Source organism: Manis pentadactyla, chromosome 8 (assembly GCF_030020395.1).
Source record: "Manis pentadactyla isolate mManPen7 chromosome 8, mManPen7.hap1, whole genome shotgun sequence".
Lineage (NCBI taxonomy): Eukaryota > Metazoa > Chordata > Mammalia > Pholidota > Manidae > Manis > Manis pentadactyla.
The window spans coordinates 135642544-135665612 of NC_080026.1; the positions used below are offsets into that span (position 1 = coordinate 135642544).

Below are 23069 nucleotides of genomic sequence, written 5' to 3' on the forward strand. Positions count from 1 at the left end.
TAAATGTAACACGCAGGAGGAGGAGTTTGAAATGTTTGTTTCCTTGGTGCTGAGTGAGTCTCCCTGAGAATCCCTGCTCTGGAAAGGGTGGCCACCCTCCAGGCCTGCGGACGCCTGCTGGCGCCTGTCTGGTTCTGGCCACACGCACCTTTCAGAAACAGCGGACGCCACTCATCAAAGCTGATGCCAGTTGGTTCACAAAAAGATTCATGTGAGAAAGTTCACTGTAGCCTTTTTCAAAAATAATAGTTCCAAATGGGAAATACATAAAGCAGACAAAAGAAGCACATATAATTAATTGCCTTTGCATCCATGAATTGACCGACTTGACCAGTAATTCTTGGATTCCATTAAATCCAGTAATTGACAGAATTAATCTATGGTGATGTAAATTAGAAAGTGGTGTCGCTAGAGGAAAGTTGCCTAGAGAGGGCCATGAGAGTGCCTTCTTGAAATTTAGCTTAGGGCTCGCATGAGGTATAGAATTATCCCAAACTCATCAAACTGATTTACCTGACTGTGCCTTTTATTATGTCCTTTAAGATGTACGGGTATGTGACTGTATATATGCAGATGTTACATTTGCTGCATGGGCCATTGCATTACATTTTCCCTTTCTTTGTAAGGGCTAGGTAGCACTGTCTTCACACAGCACCCTGGGATGTTGCTGCTTTTACACTGGTTTCAAACCCTGCAGGTTTCTTGGGGCTTTGGAGGCGCAGGTTGAAGGGGAGCAACGGTTTGTGGGGACCTGGTGGGGAGGCTTTGTTTTTTGGTACTTAGGTACAATGTGTGTCCCCACGTCCCCACCCAAACTGACCACGATTGATGAAGGTGTCTAGACTTACAACCTGGGAGGATGGGAGAAGGGAGATGATTTGAGATTTACGGCCTGGTAGGAGAAGCAGGTGGGTTTTCAATAGAAGGCTGGAGGAGTTTGGGCAGCGGAGTATCGGTGTGCCGGACGCATGCAACATGGCCTCCGTCCTGATTGTAGCGGCTCTTAGTTCTCTGATTGGTGCAGCTCATTCTCTCCTCTTTGAGGAGGGTTTTGCTCCGCTCAGCTCTCTTCCTGAGGAGGGCCACCGGTGAGTTCAGCTGGGCAGAACCAGGCTCAGAGCCAGGCGGGCCCTGCCCAGCCTTTGCTGCCCCTGTGTCCGTTGAGGTGTGCGGTTTGCTAAGGCCAAGTGGCCACACAAAGCGGTGCTGTATTTCTGGGTATTCAGTGGGGCCTCCAGCACATGCCTCCCGGCCGGGCTGTCACAACTGAGATGCCAGAAGTCTCTGCTAGCTAAGACCCTGCTCTGGGCTTCAGTTTCTAACGTGACATAAACACAAAACTGCAGTGTTTTCCAACGGATTTGGATTTAAGTAATAGTTTCGCCACCTTGATTTACTGTGTTGACTTGTTCAGTGAGTCACTCAGTCCGCATTGTGTCCCTCTGGGTGCCAGGCACTGTTAAGGATGCACGCACAGCTGCAGAAGATGCAGGGCAGGGGTGACAGGAATAGGGCAGTGGAGCGTAGCCGCCCTCCGGTGTTTCAGAGAAACTGCTCATGGAATGGAAGCTAGGGGAGGGAGGCCCTGGCCTTGGCTCCATCTGGCACATTTACCGGGCACCTTTTACGTGATGGGCACGTCCGGCCCTGGAGAGCAGGTGGGCAGTTTTCTGGTGGCGCCTTGTCAGGGTGGGCAGAGGGTGCTAGTGAGCTCCCACGAGGGCGCCCTTCGCTCCTGTTGGGTGGGAAGTGATGGGGAAGGTTTTCCTACAGGTGATCGGTGACTTGGAAGAACCAAGCCATATGGAGAGGGGAAAGAAAGGCATTTCTGACAGAAGTAAGCTTTTGGAAAGGGACCTGGGGTGAGGTCGGGGGACTGGGTGACCCTGTGGTTTAGTCACTCTGGAGTTCCTGCTTACATTTAGACTTTCGCCAGGCTGATTGCGAGCTTTATTCATGAATTTCATATGGTATCGCATGGGGCAGCCTCATGCTACAGAACGAATTGTCTGAGACTTTCCCCAGAAGCCCAGTAAGAGGAATTGGGGGATGTGACAGAGACCTGATCATTTAGTGTCACATGTAAATAGGTCTAAGTCTGTTTTTTCCTACTCACCCCTTTCACCCCTCGCCTGCCCCTGTGTGTCCCCAGTGGGGACCAGGCCCCTCTGCTTCTGGAGGGCCCAGGCCTGTGTGTACTTTGACTGTGCCCTTCAGGGGGAACCCGTTTGACCAGTGGGGGAAGTGCACGTCCTGCCAGGTCCAACAGAAAAAGTAAGCCCTGCATGAAGTCAAACGGGGGGTCCGGCCATGACTGCTGTGCTCCACATTGGGACCAGCTCCTGGCTGTGGAGTACACTGCGCTCATGCCCTGCGTGGCCACCTGCCTGGGGGCACTGATCTGTGGGAGCCTCTTCTTGCTGGCCAGTGCGGCAGGGGGGTGGGGGTGTGTGGGCTTGCCTAGCCCCTGGGGTAGGATCTTTGTGAAGTTCACCTAGCCTGGGGGTCAATGCCAGGCTATTTCCCTAGCATATATTTTCCTAAGTTGCAATAACCTTTTGCCTTGAAGAATGATTAAAGAGATTAAATCTTTCCCCCTATCTCGTCTCCACACCTCTTGGCTGCTGAGCAGAATGAAATGCAAAAATAGATAATTTTCAGGTCAGCAAAGTCTTTTCTTATTTGTGGGTGGATTTGCAAAGACTGTCAATAATGAAGTCAGTGGTTTTCTGTCTGAACACTGACTTAATGAAAGACAAAAGTGTTTAAAAGTGGAATCTTATTTTTCCTGTCTTGGAAAAGCAATAAAGCCAACACCAATCCCCTCCAGTGTGTTTCCCAAGAAACCTGCATGTTTTGGGCATTATGACCTTTTGGACTAGATAGAAGTAAGATAGTTGCAGGCTAGTCATGATAAGGCAGGGAGTGATATTTTATTCAGAAGAAAGATATTAAAATATCTTTGAATTGCGTCCATCTATTCAATTTGAATTTGAGAAGACTCCCTTACATATTTCTTTTCACACTCTTATCTTCACCATCCTTCTCACCTGTTTCCACCCAAAAGGCAGAAAGAAATATTGAATAACAAACGACAGCTCCTTTATCTTACTGTGCCCCTGCTCCGTTTTTTAATTATTTAGATGAGTTTCTTGATTCTAATAATCCAAACAATGCATGAAATCCTGCCTCAGGGGATTTTATGGGCAGGGAAACAATCTCTCCAATCCTAAGAAACAAAAATAACCCAAAAGGAGTAACTTTGTCAATTTGAAAGTGGCCTCCTTTTTAGAAAGGTGGGTATTCCATCAGACACACTCGTGTTCTTTGACCTTGAGCCCATCACCCCTAGCTTCTCCCTGCTCCTGCCGCTTTGAACCTGATCTGTTTAATCAGGTAGGGGAGGCTGCTACACCCACCGGGAGCTTGCCTGTGGAGCCATTGAGTAATTTCACAGCTCATAGTAACAGGAAATGCTAAATCCGTTGGGAACTTCTCTCATTGACTCTAACAGCCTTTCCTTTATTCATGACATCTTTTTAAATTAGTTCGGTAAAATATACATAACACATATTTTCCATTTTAACCACTTTTAGGTGTATGGTTCTGTGGCATATAGTTTATTTGCATTCCTGTGCAGCCATCACCACCATCCATCTCTCCAACGTTTCCATCTTCCCCTGACGAATCACTCCACCTGTGAAACGCTAATTCTCTACCCCCTGTCTGCCCCCAGCCCCGGGAAACTGGCATTCTACTTTTTGTCTCTATTAATTTGACTACCCTAGAAACCTCATATATATTAAGTGGAATTATATATACCATCTCTCCCTTTTTGTGTCTGGCTTATGTCATTAGCATCACGTCCTCAAGGTTTCTCCATGTTGTAGCAGGTGTCAGAACTTACTCCCTTTTTAAAGCTGAATAATATTCCATTATTTGGATAGACCACATTTTGCTTATTTGTTCATCCCTCTACAGACCTGGGTTGCTTCCACATTTTAGCTGTGTAAATAATGCTTCTGTGAACATGGATGCACAAATGTCTGTTCAAGTCCCTGCTGTTAGTTCTTTTGGCTATATACCCACAAGTGTAATTGCTGGGGCATACAGTAATTCTAAGTTTAGTTTTTGGAAGAACAGCTGAACTGTTTTCTGCAGTGGCCGAAGCATTTTACTTTCCCACCAGCAGTACGTTACAAGGTTTCCAGTTTCTCTACATTTTCACCACCACTTGTTATTTTCTACTTTTTTCTCGTAATAGCCATCCTAGTGAGTGGGAAATGGTATTTCATTATGGTTTCTGCTTTGACTCATGATGTGGTGCATCATCATGTGCTTTTTGGCCATATATGTGTCTTCTTTGGAGAAATACTCAAGTCCTTTGCCCATTTTTTAATTAAATTACTTGTTTTTGTTGTAGTTCTTGAGTTGTAGAAATTCCGTACATATTTTGGTTATCAATTCCTTATCAGATAGATGATTTGCAAACATTTTCTCCCGTTCTGAGGGTTGCCATTTCACTCTGTTGGTAGTTTCTTTTGATGCACAAAAGCTTTTGATTTTGATGATGCCTGGCAGCATTTTTTCTTTTGTTGTCTGTGCTTTTGGCATCCTATCCAAGCAATCACTGAAGATCCAACATCCTGAAGTTTTTCTCTTAGGTTTTCTTCCAAGAGTTTTATAATTTAGCTTTTATGTTTAGGTCTTTCATGTATTTCAAGTTAATTTTTGTGGATGGTTCTTGATTATTTTGCATGTAGATACCCAGTTTTTCCAGCACTATTTGTTGAAAAGCTTGTCCTTTTCCCATCGAATGGTCTTGGCACTCTTGTAAAAATAACTTGACCGTAAATGTAGGAGTTTATTTCTGCACTCTCTGCTGTATTCCACTGGTATATATGTCTGTATATACTATACTGTTTTGATTACTGTAGCTTCATAGTAAGTGTTGAAATCAGGAAATGTGAGGCCTTCAACTTTGTCCTTTTTCGAGATTGTTTTGGCTCTTTGTGAGACAGGGACCATGGATGTAGTCAGAGTAGGGTGAGGGCCTCTGGAGGGGGCAGGGCGGGATGTTTGCTGTCAGAGCAATGTAACTACATGCAAGACACCCGCCCCCCCAAAACTCTATGTTAAACATTGAGCTCTAGAATCATTCTTCAGTGAAATCAGTTAATGTTCCCCAGATAAAGGAGAGTAGCACAGGTTTTATTATGCTAATCATTTGTAACCGTGTGTAAGATTCACTTCAGCATACTAAAAGGCCCAGGCCTATGTGCTGTCTTTCCTCCTTCAGATCTGACAAGGTAATTCTGCAAACTGAGCAACTAACTTAGCATGCAGATCCAGCTGTAGACGGCATGGTAAAAGGCAGGAAGAATTCCATCTTAAAGATAAAATTGCATTTTAACACCCAGGAAGTTTAAGAGGCAAGATTCTTTAGCAAGTAGACAATACCTCAGCACACCTTGGGGGCTGGGCAGGCAGCCTTTTGATGTGCTCCCAGACCAAGGCGCCGGTGTCCCAGAGAGAAATCAGGCAGGAAATTCCTTACAGTTAAGTTAATTTTTAATATTCAGGGACCACTTAACAAGTCCCCACCCCTAAGTTTTTTCATGTTCTCGAAAAATCCTCAACTGCCTATAAAACCCCTTAGACAACGCACCACTACGGACTCTCTTGTCCCCTCCTGGCGTGAGCCGGGGGCTCTGTCCTTTCACTTTATCTCTAAATAAAAGCCTGTACCTTGCTCTCCTACCTTGACTGTTTGTGAAGCTCATTCTTTGGCCCCGCAAACAAGAACCCCGGCATCATCTTGGGTCCCTTGAGCTAGGTTTTTCTGTTTCTCGAAAGCTTCACTGGGATTTTGACAGGCATTTCATTGACTGTAGATCTTTTTGGGTAGCATCGACATCTTAACGATATTCCATGAACATGAGATGACTTTCTGTAATTTTTGTCTTTTAATTTCTTTCAACAATGTTTTTGTTTTCCATGTGGAAGTCCTTTGCCTCCTTGGTTGTTTACTCCTAAGAATTTTATTCTTTTGTTCATTTTATCTTTCAAAAATATTAGAGACCGCATTTGTTAAAGCGTCTTCAGAACCAGCTCTAAACCTCCTTCCCCCGTTCGTTTCTCCTTTCCTCTTCCTTTCCCTTCCCGTTTCCTTCCTTCCATCAACTTTCAGATGCTTGGCAAAAGCAGGACTCTGGTGGCAGAAGCAATGGCTTTTGCTCTGTGGCTTAGGGCCCCCCTCAGTCGTCGGCCCCTAAACCAGAGAGGAGGAAGGAGTGGGCCGCACGTCGTGGAAGCTGGTGATGGTGTGGGCGCCAGGCTTTTCTTGATGATGGAATTTAAGAAACCCACTGATGTGGATGTTACACAGACCTTGCATGTCTGGAATTACCGACCCGAGTTCTGTGTAAGGAACGGGCAATCCATTAGCATGGCAGTTTAGACATGAGTGGACTTCAGGAATGCGCACATGTGTTCGCCTGTCAGAGAAGTCCAGGTGGATGTTGTGATGGGCAGGAGAGCCTCAGCATGGATATATGGTGGGGCTGGGGGGCTGGTCTGTGCCCATAATCCAGTTCAAAGGGTGTACGTAATCTGATTCTTTCTGCACCGTATTCCCTGACTGGGTCCAGCGTGTGGAGGGGTTGTTCCTTAGGGATCAGGCTGTGGGGGGCCTGCTCCCTGGGGCTGCATCAGGCTCAGTTTATCTTTCTACCGGCTCATCACTAACGCAGCGCTGGACCAGGGCGGGAGCCAGGGTCTTAGGAAATACTGAGCAGTTGTTGTTGGCATGGAGTGGCACATGTGAGGGTTTTTTGAAACTCAGGGACAGCAGATGGATGGCCCTTTAGAATGAAGCCCTGTAGGGGTCGCAGGCAGGGCCTGGCTCCCATCCTTCTAAGGACATGGTCTGTATTTTCCCGAGTCGTACAGAGGTGCATGCTGTTGACCTTTTATCCAACTGAAGACAAGACAAAGGGAATGAGATCACAAACAGAGCAACTAATTTTCACAAATTGACTTTTTAAAAGAATTAATTAACTTTTAAATTGCTACTTGGACTTCTGAAGTCGTGTTTCAAGGGGACACTGTGTGGGTTAGAGAAACTCCAAGCTGAGCAGATTTTGAGAAATAATGTGTGGTCAGGCCCACACCTTTGATACTTAAAGGAGGCTTTGAACCTGAGCACCGAGGGCAAGCCAGCTCATTAGATGGGAGAGACCTGCAGCAGAGCTGGGAAAGCGAATGCTGTGTCTCGCTTCTCATTGATTGGCCAAGTCTCAGCCGTTAGGTGTTTCTCCAGAGGGCTGCATCATTTGAAGAGGAACAAATGATATATTTCTTGCTTTCAAACACTCTTGCAAACCTCACAAGAAGGAATGCTTTGTGATCTGGTTAAATTCAGTGAATTTTATTGAGTTGCCTGCAAGGCATGGTGTTAGCTACTGTGGGAAATCCAGTGATTTTAGTAAATGTTTACTTCCCGCAAGAACTCTGGTCTGGAGGGAAGGACAGACATTTAAATCAGCAAGCCTACAAGGCCTGGGGGATGTCATCGAGCTTATATATAGGAAAGTTGGGGAGCGAGTAATTAACTCAGGTATACCTGTAGCTTTTTGTGGTCAGGGTGGAAAGTCAGAATTCAGGAAGGATCTGGGGAAGGATATGAAATTACAAGTGCGCCTTGTAGATAAGGGATCTTCAGAAGCAGGCAGAAGAGGGCCGTTTGTAGCAGCAGAAGCAGTTTTGAGAAGGCTTGGGGAATTGGGGGTCGGGGGGAGATGAGATTTAGAAGCAGGTTGAAGTCACATGCCACAGGCCTTTGCACGTCGTGCCGGAGAAGCTAGTCATTATTCAGGAAACCAAGGGAAGTACACAGGTTTTTGGAGATTTCAAGAAGGTAACTCTAAGGATAGAGAGAAGAAAAGAGTTTATACAGGGAGATCAGCTGAAATATTATTTTTCATCTCAGTGAGATGTGGTGAAGGCTCGGGCCAGGCAGTGTGGGGTGGTGGAGGTCGTCTGGAAGGGACACCATGGGGTCCCAGGGGTGTGTCACCTCCAATCATGACTCCTGTAGGGTGTGTGTTTCCTCTGACTAATAGGTTGATGGGTTGTAGGGGTTTTTCCCCCTAATGTCAGAGAGTCACGTTGGTTTTGTTGTTTTTTTCCTGAATAGAAGTTGAATTTTATCAAATGCTTTTTCTGTACTAGTTGAGATGGTCTTAGGACTTTTCATCCTTTACTGTGTTAATGTGATGAATTACATTGTTTGGTTTTTGGATGTTACACAGACCTTGCATGTCTGGAATTACCGACCCAAGTTCTGTGTAAGGAATGGGCAATCCATTAGTGTAGCAGTTTAGACATGAGTGGACTTCAGGAATGCGCACATGTGTTTGCCTGTCAGAGAAGTCCAGCTGGCTGTTGTGATGGGCAGGAGAGCCCACGGGGTGGTCTGAGGCCCACAGAGGGCTGAGCAAGAAGCCGTGCAGGCTGGTTGCTGGCCCTGTGCAGCCTCTTCACAGGCTGTTCATACATGAGCAGACTCCAGGCTACTGTAAACCCTGATGCAGGAAATGGGAAAACTTGATATCCAATCCCTACCACTGTTGTGACGATTAAATTATCCTGAACGTATAAAACTCTTAGCCCACTGCCTAGTCCACAGAACATACCCAGTACATGTGAGCCAGAAGCGTCAGCACTGTCACCACCACCAGCACCGTCACTGTCACTGTCGCCACTGTCATCACCCATGGTATGCCTGTGTCCCACCATCAGCAGGGATGGTAGCTCCATCCGTAGCATCCTCACTGTCAGGGTTATTAATACCATTGGTGCACCTGGGGGCCCTTCTCTCATTGATGCACCATAGTTCCTATGCTACATCCCCAGGCAGCCGTTGTTAGGATGCTTAGGAGATTGAACCCGGGTGATGACTTTGACTGTTCATGTCTCTGATGCATGTATGCTAAGTGGGGCACAGGTCAGAGTGTTAATTTTTAATTTTGGGAGAAAAGATCCCCGTGCTTACTCACTTTGGGCTGCTGCCAGCTTTTCCAGAAAAAGAGAAAACCACCATCCTTTTCACACGAGCCACATGTCAAGCTTCTGCACTGGACTCTGTGCTCCAGGACTGAGATATTCATATGGATTTACATATTTACCCAGTGACACATCTATAGCTGGGCAGATGGATGTGAGCAGGAGGACTGTGTTAGCATACAGCCCACCAGTCAGAGGGAGGTGAGTCCAGAGGTGTGAATGGGTGCAGAGGACCATGTTCTCTTGTGGATTTGTTCCCAGATCTTAACAGATCAGAAAAATAAAGAAGACAAATTGGGCCACTTGCAAAAAGGCTGCCATCTTTGTGCTTCTCTCAAGTAAAGGCATTTTTAATCCCAGTTGCCATCTGTTCCCGTCGTCCTTCATACAGGAGAAGATGCTTCTGTTCTCTCGTGTCTCTGCTCTCACTCCTGGGAACAGGCAGCTTTGAAAGGTCCGATGACTCTAAGGAATCGTCTTTTACACTGAATACCTTTGGGTTTATCGAGGAACAGTTGACTGCATTGTCTGCATTTTTCTATCACCCAAGATTTGGGGAAATTTGGCCCCAGATTGGTAAGACTCAGATGCCTGCCGCTGGGACCCTGGCTCCAGCTGCCTTCAGCCGTGAGTCAGTGACCGCAACCCCCCTACTGCAGTGTTCTCTGCACAGGCCCTGTATGTTGTTCCTACAGCTGCTGTAACAAATCACCACAAATTTAGGGCTTAAAAACAATGCAAATGTATAATCTTAACTGTTCTGGAGGTCAGAAGTCCTAAAGTCAAGGGTGGGCAGGGCTGTGTTCCTTCTGGAGGCTCTGGGGACAGTCGGTTTCCTTGTCTTTTCCAGTTTCTAGGGGCCGCCTGCATTCTGTGGCTCGCGGCCCCTTCCTTGTAGCACTTTGACCTCTGCTTTCGTGGTCACATCTTCTCTCTGACTTGGACCCTCCTGTCTCCCTCTGTTATGGGACCTTGTGAGGACATTGCGCCCACTGGAGAATCCAAGATCAGCAACCCCAGCTCAGGGTCCTGAACCATTGCATCTGCACGGGCCCCTTTGCCACATTAGGAAAAATGCAACAGGTTACGGATTCAGATGTGGACATCTTTGGGGGCCATTATTCTGTCTGCCATACTTTCTGCTCTCTCCCACTCCCTTGTTCAATAATCTTATGTAGTTGAGTCTTTCAATTCGCCTTTAAATATGGGATTGTTGAAGGTGCAATACTGAGCATAAAGGCAGAGGCTGGACAGCCGTATGGTGGTGGACAGCCGTACGTTGGTCCTCTCTCTGCCATGCCAGGGGGGCCAGTGCATAAACCCTTGCAGGCTTTTTTTCTCTTCACCTATAAAATCAGGGTTCTTTAAGGCTCATTTCATAGTTCAAATGTGAAGTTCCTTTGTTCACGTATGAGATTTTCACATGTGCCTTTGCCTACTTCAGAGATGGAGGGGGGGCATGTATTTAAAGGTTTTTATGTGTGCCTTACAAATTCATGTAGCCCAACTGTGTTCAGACTGGATGTGTTCATTTTATTTTTAATTATTTTTGATGTGTTTATTTTCTCCACGTCTGTAACAAATAGGCATGCAGGCGGGAGTGCTGTTAAGAACCGTGATAAATGCACTTACGGTTTCTCAAAGCTCAGGAATATGGTCATGCTAATCCGAGGAGGCTGGCATATGCTCTGAGCTTCCTTCACCTAATGCGGTTGTTTCTTGTTAAACATTCGCCATAAAATGTTAAGTAAACTTAACTTCTGGTAACCATTTATGTCAGTTGAGGACATTTAAGTTTTATGAATTTTGGTAAAAATACAGGAAAATATCTGCAAAAATGGAATTATATATAATATGTGTGCTTTTCGATATTTTAGAGTTTTTGTCAACATGATAGTCCACTTGGCTTTGGCTTTTGTAAAAAGGATTCTGGTAGCAATAGAAATTTTTATTGCAATAAAAACAAAATACTTCCAACCACAGTAAGAGCTTCTGCTAGTCACCGAGTGCTCACTGTGGGCCACCCCTGCACCGGATTGTTCAATCCCTCAGTGGTATTCGGTGTAGGACACAAACACACAAAGTCTACGAGGTGTTGGGGTCAGTATCGTCATTTTACAGATGGGAAGGCTGGAGACAGAGAGGGTAGGTCACTTGCTGGGGGTCCCTCAGGTGTTCAGGGGTCAAGGTGTCACCCTGCCCGTTTTGTTCTGGCTCCGTAGACCATGGACCTGAAGACCAGGGGCTGCGTGGGCCTGAGGGTCTGGGTACCCTCACAGCTGCAGACAGCTCAGCCATGAAGCCCGCGCCAGACGTGTGCTGGGGGTCTGCATGTTTGAGAAAGGGGTTGAAAGAGCAAACAAATACCTGGACCAGGCTTCCTGGAAGAGGTGGCATGTGGTGGGAAGGATGGTGGGTGGGGGGTAAGTTGTTACACACGTGTGGGGTGGGCTGGCTTCTTTCTCCCAGGGAGAGGTGGAGACAGGCTTCTGGGGTGTGTGGCTGGAAGGGAGGAGAGGTGCGGTGGTCAGGTGGTGCGGGCCTGCCATGCTGGCGGGAGGAGCTTGCACTGCCAGGATCAAGGAGAATTTTAGAGATGGGCACAGAGAAGGTGTGACATAAGGTTAGTGTCTGCAGCATGTTGAGGATGGATGTGTGAGGCATTGATCAGGAGTTTGAAGATGAGTTTGTACATAGAGTGTGGATCTTTTTAGGTAGAATCCACTGGGAAGGAGGAACATCATTGCATCATTGTTACTTGTTTAACTGACAGTGGGCTAATTTAATGTTTTTGGTGTCTTAAACATTTTGTAACGTCCTTTTTTCATGGTGACAGCTGTCTTTATCTTACAATGCCTGACAAAAGTGTGGTCTGACTTTAATGGTATGACTTTTTTAGGTGCTTATCAAGGAGGGTTAGGAACTGCTTTATATCAGGATAAACTTTCGGGATTTTGGAGTTTGATGAGTGCTCATTTTAAGGATTCTTAATGTTGGACATACTTTTGCCTTGTTTGATTGCAATGTAGGTTTTTGACTTAACATCGACATTAGTTATATGATGATTTTTAAAATCAATGTGGTTTTCAGAGAATATCCAGTCCATGTGTAATTGATTTGCAGGTAGGGAAAAGTGATCTAATGAGAAAATCTATTATTGGAAATATAAGATGGTATATGAAATGATCATTAAAATGTCCATAGTATCCTCAGTCTTCCCATTGTAAACATCATTCATTGATGAGAAGGAATAACGCCTGGTGTGACATGCCTGAAAACGTCCCATTAAGTGGAAGAAGCCAGACGCAAAGGCACCGTAGGGCAGGGGTGCATTTACATGGGGCTGCTGGTGACAAACCCAGAGGATGGAAAGCGGGGCTGGTTGTCAGGGGCTGGGGTGGATCGATGGGGGACTGGGGCGTTGTTGCCTAAGGGGCTTGGGGTTTCTATTTGCAGTGAGGAAAAAGTTTTGGAATTTGATGGTTGTGATGGTAACACACCATTGAGAATGTCATGGCATCGTACACTTACACATGGTTAAAAAGGCAAATTTCACATCATACATACTTCACCACAAAAAATTCACTGGTGGCGGTGTGGTGTTCTGGGTGGCAATGAGTGTCTGCTACTTAAACTGATGACCCCTATGTTTGTCTCTTGAAAGAAAGGGGGAATGATCCAGGCAAGGACCGAGTGTGTCTCAGCGTTAACAACAAGCCAAACAGACCAGTAAGGTCACCTCGACCTCCCCTAAAACCTTCTCTCCCCTTTGTCTTAACAGCTTTTTATAACTATGATGCCAAGGGAGCAGACGAGCTCTCGTTACAGATAGGGGACACTGTGCACATCTTGGAAACATACGAAGGTACGTCTACATTTTAGTCTCTTTTCTCTTACTGTCTTGAGCAGTTAACACGTTTCACTGCCTGAAACACTGTTCTGTTTTGAAAGCATGCATGATCAGGTGCCTTTCTCAAACAGACAATCGGTGTACTTGCCCAAAGGATGCCATTTCTGGCAGGGGCCCTAGTGAGGCTGTTATTTAAATAATGTTTTATTAAGATGGATTTGAATCTAAACATTCCTGTTTTAACTTACAAAGTTTGCTGTTGAAATACCTGTTTTCATTAAAAAGAACTCATTGGTTCTCTTTTTTGTTCTGCAAATAAATGTATAGAATCTTGACTGTTAATAATGGATCATTTGAAAGAAAAATACATTTGAGATATTTTAGTATGTTAAGTCCTTGTTTTGAGGTGTTTGAGGTGAGTGGTGAGACTTTTGTGCTCTCACTTAGATTTGTTAACATCCTCAGAGGCACCAAAATTGTCATTTCTTAATTCTTTTCTATTTTTCAATCTGTAACCCTATTTTCCCAGGGATGAATGGAGATTGTCACAGCTAATGTGGGACATGGCCCAGTGAAGCAGTCATTATTATTACCCAGTAAATACTCTGTCCATTGCAGTGGTTTTCCAATGTTCTTGCTTCTTCAAACAATTAGTTTTTACATTTAGTGCTTTGAAGGTTACGTGAACAGCCCACTATAGTTTTGTGCTGAGATTATTGTTGCCCGGAAGGGAGGCAGTGATGGGCTTGATTTTTTTTTTTTTTCAGGCTCCTCACATCTGGAAGTTTTGTAAAATAGTGTTTTAACATCGGTGGTTTTATTTCCTGCTTGAAGGGCGACCCCCATATGGCATGTGAATAAAAAGAACTGACTAAAATTGATCATTTCAACAGCCATGTTGCCTTTAGATTGGGTTTATCTAAACCCTTCCACTAGGAGGTGGGGGTGAAGAGGAAATTGTAGACAGCCCGTAGTAATCAAATTAAACTTCAGACTTGGTCTTTGAGATCCACTTTGCACAAGAGTGACTTGCTGCAAGCTTCTGTGCTCCGGGCAAGCTGCGGCTTGCTCCAGTATCCCGTAGACACCTCTGAGAATCAGAAACCTGTTAAAAATACATACCATGTCCTCGTCCCTCGTTTCCCCCTCTGATGCATGCTGACTTCCATTTGCATCTTTTACCCTAAAAATGACCTGTGGAAAAAAAAAATCAGCTTTAGTGGCATATGCCTGGAAGCAGATGTAATGCTGCAAAACCAGACCCAGCCCTTAAGTGAATGAGTAGTTGTGAGGGGCGCCTTCTGCTCGTGTTCAGCTTTATAGCTGACAGTTGGATCGCCTCGTCTGCTGTCAGTAGATAAATGCCAGCGGCTGAGTGGAAACAGAGGGAAATTAAGTCGAGGTGAAGGATCGAACCTTGCATCTCAGACACTTCTCTGATCTTAAGAGAAAAATGCTCTGGTGTCTTTTTTTTATTTTTGCCCCTGCTCAGCTGAAGTTGAAATCCTGGTTAATAAACAGTGGGCAATGACGTCATTCTGAATGGATAACAATTTCCTGTCAGACTGCAGCCTCTTGTTCTTTGGTTCATAAGAAGATTGTCCTCTTTAAACAGTGGAAGCCTTGCGTGAGTCAATGATCCTTGCTATCCATTTAGCTTAAAAAAACAATCGGACAGCAGGCATTTGACCCTGTGCCCGGCATTATGATTAAGGATTCTGCAGTGAGCATTTAGGGACCAGTCAGCCTTCCCAACTCTGATCAATATGGTCTGTGTAAAGACCCTTTCGCATAAAGCAAAGCCCCCTTCTCTGACAGCTGTCTTTCTGGTTTTAATCAGAATCCAATCAGAGAGATGCATTTGGGGGAAGTAGTTTTGACTGGGAAAGTTGGTGACTGTACCATCAAATAAAAATGGAATAATTGTTTTTCTGCTCTTTCCACTTGTTCTATTTAAGTTGCATGGATTTTATGAGAGTTTGGCATTTTCTTTTTCTTTTCCCCTTCCCCCTCCTACTTTTTTCCTCTAAGAAAATTTATTTGTACTTGCCAAATTTAATTTTCTTTTTCTATGTGATCCTTTTCAGGAGATTGCTCCAGAGAATATAAATTCTAGACGATCACTTCTTATATGAAGGGTCACAGAACAAATTTCCCTTTAAGTTATGGTTAATGTCTCTCTCTCATGCTCCGAAGGCCTGGAGCGTTAGACCAAAGAAAAGGAAGTTTACAGGTCACTGTGGAGGTGGAAAGAGCTCTGAGGGGTCATGGATGGCATGCCCCTGCCTTTGAGCAGTATCCGGGTCAGCCGGGCAGGAGGGGTGAGCCAAGATCACAGAGGTTTATTGAGTGATTCTCTCGGCCAAGGATGCGCTGCCTGCCTATTTCTGTAAGGATCTCGGTGGGGGGCTGGATGCTGTACCTGAGAGAGCTTGCAGGTGTTGCTCAGAAATTAGGAAATGATCCTTTTGCTTAAATCACAACACCGGGGAACTTAATTTATCCAAAATTTAAAAAGTGATAATGATACATTTTCTTCCAAAATGCACTCTAATTCCTTAATTCCTTTTCATGCTGACAGCATCTGTTAACCAGAGGTCTTAATGAGGACCGTGTGAGCTTCTTTGGGCTCCTTCACACAGTGCGGCTGAAACAACAGACATGGATTCTGCCCCAGTTAGAAGTCCAAGATCAAGGTGTTGACAGGGCTGGTTCCTTCTGAGGCTGCGGGGGGACTTTGTTCCACGCCCCTGTCCTTGCTTCTGATGCTGTGTTGACAATCTCGGGCGTCCTTTGGCACGACAAGCATCACCCGGATTTCTGCTGTTATTTTCACACCGCCATCTCCCCGTGTGTGTCTGTCTACTTCCTTTCTGTAAGGACACTGGCCGCATTGGATTAGGGGCCCCTGTCATGAACTCATTTTAACCTGATCATCTGCAAAGACCTGGTAAGGTCATATTCCAGAGGGAGTCGAGACCTCAACATCTGTTCTGGGGGACATAGTGTAACCCGTAACAGACTGGAAGAGGCCGTCGTGTTGACCAGGCTCTCATCTCACACGAGACCGCCGAGCCCTCCACCCTGCCTCCATCCAGCAGGCATCCTTTGAACCCCACCCCAGGTGACTGGCCACCTGGCCCCAGCCCCGGGGCAGAGCACTGTACTGCGCACACCAGCCTCCTGAGAATGACCCCGTTGCCCTGGGCCTCCATCACTAGGCTGGCTTTGCGCCCAGGGTGTCTGCAAAATCTTGCCCACAGGACAGCTGCCGGGTCTCTTTCCAGAATGCCCAGTGCGTGTGGGTGCTGTCCGTTAGGACTGCTTTGGGCACAGATGGCTGTCCTGTCCAGCTTCAGGCAGGCACTTGTGAACTGGGCAGGTCCCAGGACCGTGGTGATCCCTGGAGGTTAGGCCCCCACCTGCCCAGCCTCAGCCCCAGCCTCTTTCCCGTTCGCGTTCGGCCTTGCTGCTGGTCGCTTCTCAGAAGCACAGCGAGTACACCTGGTGTGACGCCCCCCTTCTCCATCTGATAACACAGGCCATCGTGGAAGACTCAGCATAAGCCACCCCCTGGCAGGAGCTCCCCCGGCCTCCCTTCTGCCTGCTCTGTCTGGTGCTGTGCCCACTGGTCCCCCCTTGGACTCAAGCGTGTGCTCCCTGGTCTGCTGGGAATGTCCTATGGTGTTGGTGACTTGGCCGCATTTCCCTGTGCTGGTTCGTGCCCTCCCTGAGTTTCGGGACTGTCTTGTGCCTGTATTTGCTTGACTTTGGTGGGTGTCTCTTGTTTTTAGTAGGTTGGCTGACTCCGTGGAGGATGCTAGTGCGCCGTGCCTGGGAGTAGTTGATCACTCCGTCCATGCTGTTTGCTGGGAGCCTCCCTGCTTCTGGCTCATCCCCTGTTGCTCATCCCCCACAGGACGGCCGGGTTATCATTGTCTTACATCCCCACCTCTCCCTGCAGGAAACCTTTGCAGAGCCGTCCTCTCTCCTTCACGCTAACATGTCCTGCAACCTGCTTTGTGGTTTGATGCTTGCTTGTCCTAGAGTGGGGCTCCTCGTGAGCTCATGAAGGGCAGAAGTTAGGTCTAATCTCCTTCTGTATGTGCTCTAGTCCAGCCTCTGGCACACAGTAGCGTGTGCACTCGGTTGTAGGAATACTGCATGCACATAATCTTGTGGAGGAAAACCACAGGTTTTCATTTTGCTTGGGAAAGGCAGTTAAAAAAGCCACCATCATCTATTATAACTTTAAATAAAAGACAAGACTCCCTGCGTTTCCTCCCCAGAGCTCACCCCTTCATCCTCCCCTGTTTTGTAGAAAACTCTTCTACTGTGTTTGAAGTGGATTTTTGTGTTTGCTGTGTTCTTGTACGTATGGTATGCGTATATTGTTCACGCATATAAATGTGGTGGTAACTCTTACTCCTCCTCTTACGTTTTTACTCCGTGTTGTGTTCTAAGGTGCACTCCTGTTATCTGCGTGTGTTGGGTCTGTGGCTCTTCCTGCTCCGTGTGCATGCCCCACGTTTTCCTGACTGCCCTCCCAGATGTGGGTGCTCAGACGGGCCCCTTCCACATGCTCGCCCAAGCTGCCATGGCCCTGGCTCTGGCTTGCTGCGTGTGGAGGCTGCGTCTTTGGGATGTGTGGCCACGTGTGGTTGCTGGCCGTGGACTTTCAGGCTATGCACTTGGCATAAGTAGGGATGACTCCTCCCAGGCCAGCTGCTGCATTGCGCTCTCCTGCCTCTATTGCCCAGGGCTCCCCCCATTCCTGCATAGTTAGAACGTCTACCATGCTAATATTGGTGCTGCAATATTGCTTTAAACTTCATGTCTCCTGTTACTTAGTCTGAGCATATCTCCATGTGGACATCTTTGGGTTTCTTCTGTACGCTGTTGATAAATGCTACTCCTTTTATACCTGTTTTCTGTTTTTTCCTTGTCACATTGCAGTGTTTCCTTACATGTTCAAGGACATTCATCCCTTGTAGGCGTCAGAAAAGAAAGGGCACATTAGCACTGAAAATGCAGGAAGGATGTAATAATGGGATAGAGGACAGTCCTTTAATTTGAGTAAATGCAGCCTTTTGAAGAACTTCATTGACCTGCCCACTTTTCTGTTTCACTGTCTGTAGACACTCCTGGGGCTGGGGGTGGTTGTTCAGGGCTGGCCTGTGGAGACCGCTGCAGCGGGCAGTGTGGCTTTCGGGAGGTAATTCTCCAAATGGGGGCTGAAATCTAGGGCAGGGCCCCTGACTGATATGCTTAGTCCCCTTGTCAGGGAAGCCACGTGGGTTTGGTTGACCGCTGCAGCGGGCAGTGTGGCTTTCGGGAGGTAATTCTCCAAATGGGGGCTGAAATCTAGGGCAGGGCCCCTGACTGATATGCTTAGTCCCCTTGTCAGGGAAGCCACGTGGGTTTGGTTGGCCATCTCAGGGTCTTAGCAAAGTCTTTGCAAGGATCTGGGCATTTCCATCTCCTTTTCTGATTGCTTGGAAAGCATCTTTGAATAACCCTGGAGGATTTCGCTCATTGCAATGCCATCCCTTTCAGGTCTGTAGTCGTACCCCCCACCTCTGATGGTTAAAATGATTGTTTTTTATGAGGCATGCTGGCATTGCTGCAGTATTTGCCCATTTTCAGTTTCTGAGTTAATTCAGACATTCCTGGTTTCTGAGGTTTGCCTTTTTGATACTGTATAAAACCCAGTATTTGGTTATTCTCTGACAGTTTACCCAGCACGCTCTTTCCAGGTGTTCTCTGTGATTCTCTGACTGGGCCCTTTTGCTGCTGTGGGGCACAGTTGGAATTTGTCTGAGCCTTTGACTTGCTTTTCCGGAGCGAGGGAGCCTGAGGGTGCTTCAGAGGGTTTGGGATAGCAAGTCATCCGCTGACTTTGGGCTGTGGTGGAGTTGCTGGGAGGCTGGTGACTGGCTGCGGGCCCCAGGCATTTGCAGGGACAGTCCCTGCCCTCAGCCTGGGCAGGGTGGGGTGCCAGGGTGTGGTCAGGTCTGGCCCCCATTGAATGGACTTCTCCATTTAGCACTGAGCATGAGCAAACAGTTCTAGCTTGTCTGTCTTCTCGCCCGTTGTCCTTTCCATCCCCACACTGGGGGCATGGGAACTTGAGTCAAGGCCAGACCCCGAAGGGGTAGGTGGGCCCGTGTTCCCGGGCCTGGTGGTTCCTGGGGAGGTGGTGTCTGTGCCATAGAAGCACTTCGTGAGATCCAGGCTGCTCCAGGCAAAGTCCCTCTGTACTGAGGAGGGATGAAGTTAGCTCTCAATCGTTTTTCTGTTCTATGCATCTCTGGATCTGAGGATGCTGGTATGTGCCCTTGGCAGTAACCCTGACCAAATCAGGCAGAGGGAGAGATGGGAAAATGCATAGTCAAGCAACCTACTCAGGGGTGAGAGGTCAAAAGACAGTTCTTCCTCTTGAAACTATGCTTTTTAACTTCAGGCTGACAGTTTAATGGCCTTGCATGGCACTTGGAGGTATAGGAGCTGGAGGTCTGTGTGTGATGGGCCTGAGCCAGGCTTCTGGTATGGTTTTGAGATGCCCTAGGAAACCCCGTGGTGTATCTTCAAGGTGTGAGGAGTATTGACTTCTGGTGACAAACTGATTTCTCTGGTTCTGCAAGGCGGTGAGTTGTACACAGCCTGCAGCTCCTGTTTGGGCCCTAGGATGCCTCCCTGTACTAACTGTTTCAACTTTGTGTTTGTTTAGGGTGGTACAGAGGTTACACCTTAAGAAAAAAGTCTAAGAAGGTAAGTTCTTTTTATTAAACCCAGACCATGTCTATTCATAAATCACACTGTGAGAGGAAATCAATTCTATCTCATTTGTGTCTGTGAGTTTGTCATATATATATGTATATATATATCTTTCTCTGAATTTAACAAATAAGTGGTTTGAAATGTGGACTACCTGCATTGTTTCCTTCTGAGGAGTGTGGGCACAGAGAAACAGCAGCTGCATTTCCATGAGCGAATTGCTGGCTGTGATTTGGTGCTGACCTGTTGTCCTGAGAGGCGGAATCCTCTTTTCCTGGTAGAATTTTGCATCCTATTTAAACACAAGGGGTGCAGAAGAGAATGACCTGGGTATAATGACTTCAGAAAAAAAAATACTGCTCACTGTCCTCCATCTTACATTTTCCTTGATAAATCAATGGATTTCCAAAGCTAATGCATGCTGTTTTTGCCCTTGCTTATAATTATTTTTAAACCACTGAAGTTGGCTTGTCAAAGAAAGAGGCTCTGCTTTCCAGGGCAGTTTGCGTGCATGTGGTTTGAATTTCTGAAGCTAAGACATACGGTTTCACCTCCCTTCTTGTGGTGGACACTCCCATACCCAGTTCTAAAGTGGATCTTCCATTCTTAGCTTCATAAAACCTAATTATGGCTCTTTTGTTTTATTCTATGATTTTGAAGTAATATCTGCTCTAAGCTGTGGTTAGGCCTGTCCACATTAACTTCTACATCTTAGTATCTACTTACGCTTGAAGTTCACTTTACTTCTGTTGCTTAACTTTTCCCTCTCATTATCTCCTTATTGGACTGAATTCCTCTGTGGTCCGGAGTCTGTACCTAAGGCTTCCCAAGTCCAGCAGCTCCAGTACAGGGCCTGCCACTCAACTTCCCCCAGGGACCCTGTACCAGGCCACGCTGCCCGGGTGGGAGCTGTTCATCCTTAGTAGCAGTCATTAGGGGAGGCCCCGGTTGAGCTCCGTGGCATCCTTCCTCTGGCATAGCTACCGGAATGTGAGACACTGTTAGGACTGTTGGCAGGCCAGATCTGCACATCGGAGCAAGGGCCTCCACCCCACCCCACCCAGCTCAGACTGGGCTTCACGTCTCTGTACACCCAGTGACCTGGGGCCTTGGGGCTCTTGAACACGGTAGATTCCAACCAGGTAGATGGTGAAATAGATTTCTCCGAGAAGGTTGCCTTTTGATTGATCACCTCGTCTGTAATCAAGAGTGTATTCCTGCAGGTGAGACCCTGAGTTCCATCTGAGAAAGCTACACTGGTGATTTGATTAATGAAGGGATTAGGATCGTGGGACTGTGAACCACCATTACCCCCCACAGCCTCACAACAAAGCTGAAACTTCGTATGTTGGGCATGCCCCAGGCAAGCTGTTCACTTGTGTTTTTGATGCTTCCTTGGTATTTGGTGTTCGGTACCACCTTCCCCCAATTCGAGGTCTCTTCCATACGCTCCAGTGCCTCCCAGAACCACCGTCTCTGGCCCTGCACCAGGGGGCCCTGACTTTACCACTTACTGACACAGTAGAGCTGGGTAGGGCCAAATTAATTTTTTCATCTAAAATCCTTGGCAGATGAGGCAGTCTTGAAGCCTTAATGGGGTTATGACTTTGCAATGAGGCCCCCAGGCAGTAGCAGAGAAGAGACTTGGCCCCTAGGAATCTTGACTCCCAAGTGTTCTGGAAGCATCCTTAGTATAGACATTTACAAATGTGCAGTTGATCAGGGCTGGTTCTGCTGACCCCAGCTGGAGTAGTTGCTCAGTTCACCCTGCAAATGTGGCCAGCCCCCTCCTGTCCATGACTCTTCTGTGGCTGCATCATGCCAACAGCAGGTTTGCTGAGGTTGAGGGGATCCCTGCTGTGGACACAGGCGAGGCTGGCCTGTTTGTTTCCTCCTCCCGTTGAGTGTGCATCTGTGACATCAAGTGTGTGCTGAAGATCATGCCCGTCTGGAGGCGTCCCCCCGGGGACCAGGACCTGAACAGAGTTACCAGCAGGGAGTCCCTCTGGTCCTCTTTGTTGTCCAGCCTCTGTCTTTCTCCCGACTCCTTCCTGTCTGATAGTTCTTCTTTCCATGAAATTCGGTCACTTTCCTGGTGGCAGGAGCATGACGGGACGTGCCCACGCCCTGCCCAAGCATGACTGGTACATACTTGGGGTTCTGGGTCTTTTGTGTAAATCCTTCGGGAAGCTCAGTCAGTAGCTCCTGCTCCCACAGCGGGTGCCTGGAAACCACTGACTGGATTTGGGCTGCATGCACTCATCTCCCGCAGGAAGCCGCAGCCAGCTTGCATGGTGACGCCCACCACGCTGGTACCTCTTGCACCATCGCTTGCCTTTCAGGTGCTCTTTCCTGCTCCAGTCAGGGAGGCGTTTGGCTTGCTCAGGAAGCAGGACCAAAACTCTTGGTAAAGCTCTGGGCACTTCACAGGCTGTGCCTGACAGTGAACATCCTCTTAAGAAACTGTCCCCCTCAGCACCACTTGGTAGGGCTTGTGCTGCTGTGGAGCAGTGCGTTAATACAAACTGGTGGGCCCCCGGCCCCCAGAGTCGTGCGGACGAGGCGAATCCGCCCCATTTCTGTTGTATCATCAGACGGCCCCTCAGGAGATGAACGAGAAAGCCTGTGGGTCAGGTAAGTAGTCATGCATCCCCGTGAGAAATGGTGTAAGCCAGCCTTTGATGGCAATTTTAGCATTTTTGAAGAGGGCAGCTACTGTGGAGCATCATTAAAAATTGTTTTTAGGCATCAGGGAATTTTGATCTGCTTGGGTCGAGGGCAGCAGAGAAAACAAGGTGCCACCTATGCAGATGGCACAGGAGAGCCCTGGATTTTCTCTTTGGAAATGGATTGCTTCTCTTTTTTTCTGACATCTGCAGCCTCTTTGAAACACCAGTGGATTGAGCTGCCATCTTTTGTAATTTTTTTATTGTATATGTGAGACTTAACATAATGCTTAAAGAATTAGTAATAACCCAGCCATGCCTACCCCCACCTTTTTTGTGGCAGATGTTTGATTTTCAGTCGGTATTCACACTGATAATAAAACATACTATCTTTTTTTTCTCCTCAAAGGGTATATTTCCTGCTTCATATATTCATCTTAAAGAAGCTATAGTGGAGGGAAAAGGGTGAGTCTGTCCTTGATGTTTAAATGCAGAAATGCAATTGTTACACAGGCCTTGTTGCACTCCTGTGTGGCAGGGTCGTATGAGGGGTTGGCTAGTGGGTGTGACTGGCCATGAGGTGGCAGGGGTGTTGAGAGAGGGACGCTTGTGACCTTCGAGTTGTGTACGACACGGCCTCGGGCCCTTGAAGGGCCTTCCCTAAACACGGTAACTGCAGTGTCTCCTGGAACCTGTGGAGTCGGGGGGTC

General features: G+C 47.1%; 1 protein-coding gene across 5 annotated transcripts in view; it reads left to right on the forward strand.

Annotated features, from left to right (window-relative positions):
- DOCK1 (dedicator of cytokinesis 1) overlaps positions 1–23069 on the forward strand; it is a 480397-nt gene that overhangs the window by 44730 nt on the left and 412598 nt on the right. For all 5 annotated transcript variants that reach the window (XM_057506476.1, XM_036899031.2, XM_057506478.1 and 2 more), the window contains exons 2-4: positions 12848–12931; positions 19647–19687; positions 22769–22824. In XM_057506476.1, coding sequence (XP_057362459.1) covers positions 12848–12931; positions 19647–19687; positions 22769–22824 — 181 coding nt within the window. The remainder of the gene's footprint in view (positions 1–12847; positions 12932–19646; positions 19688–22768; positions 22825–23069) is intronic.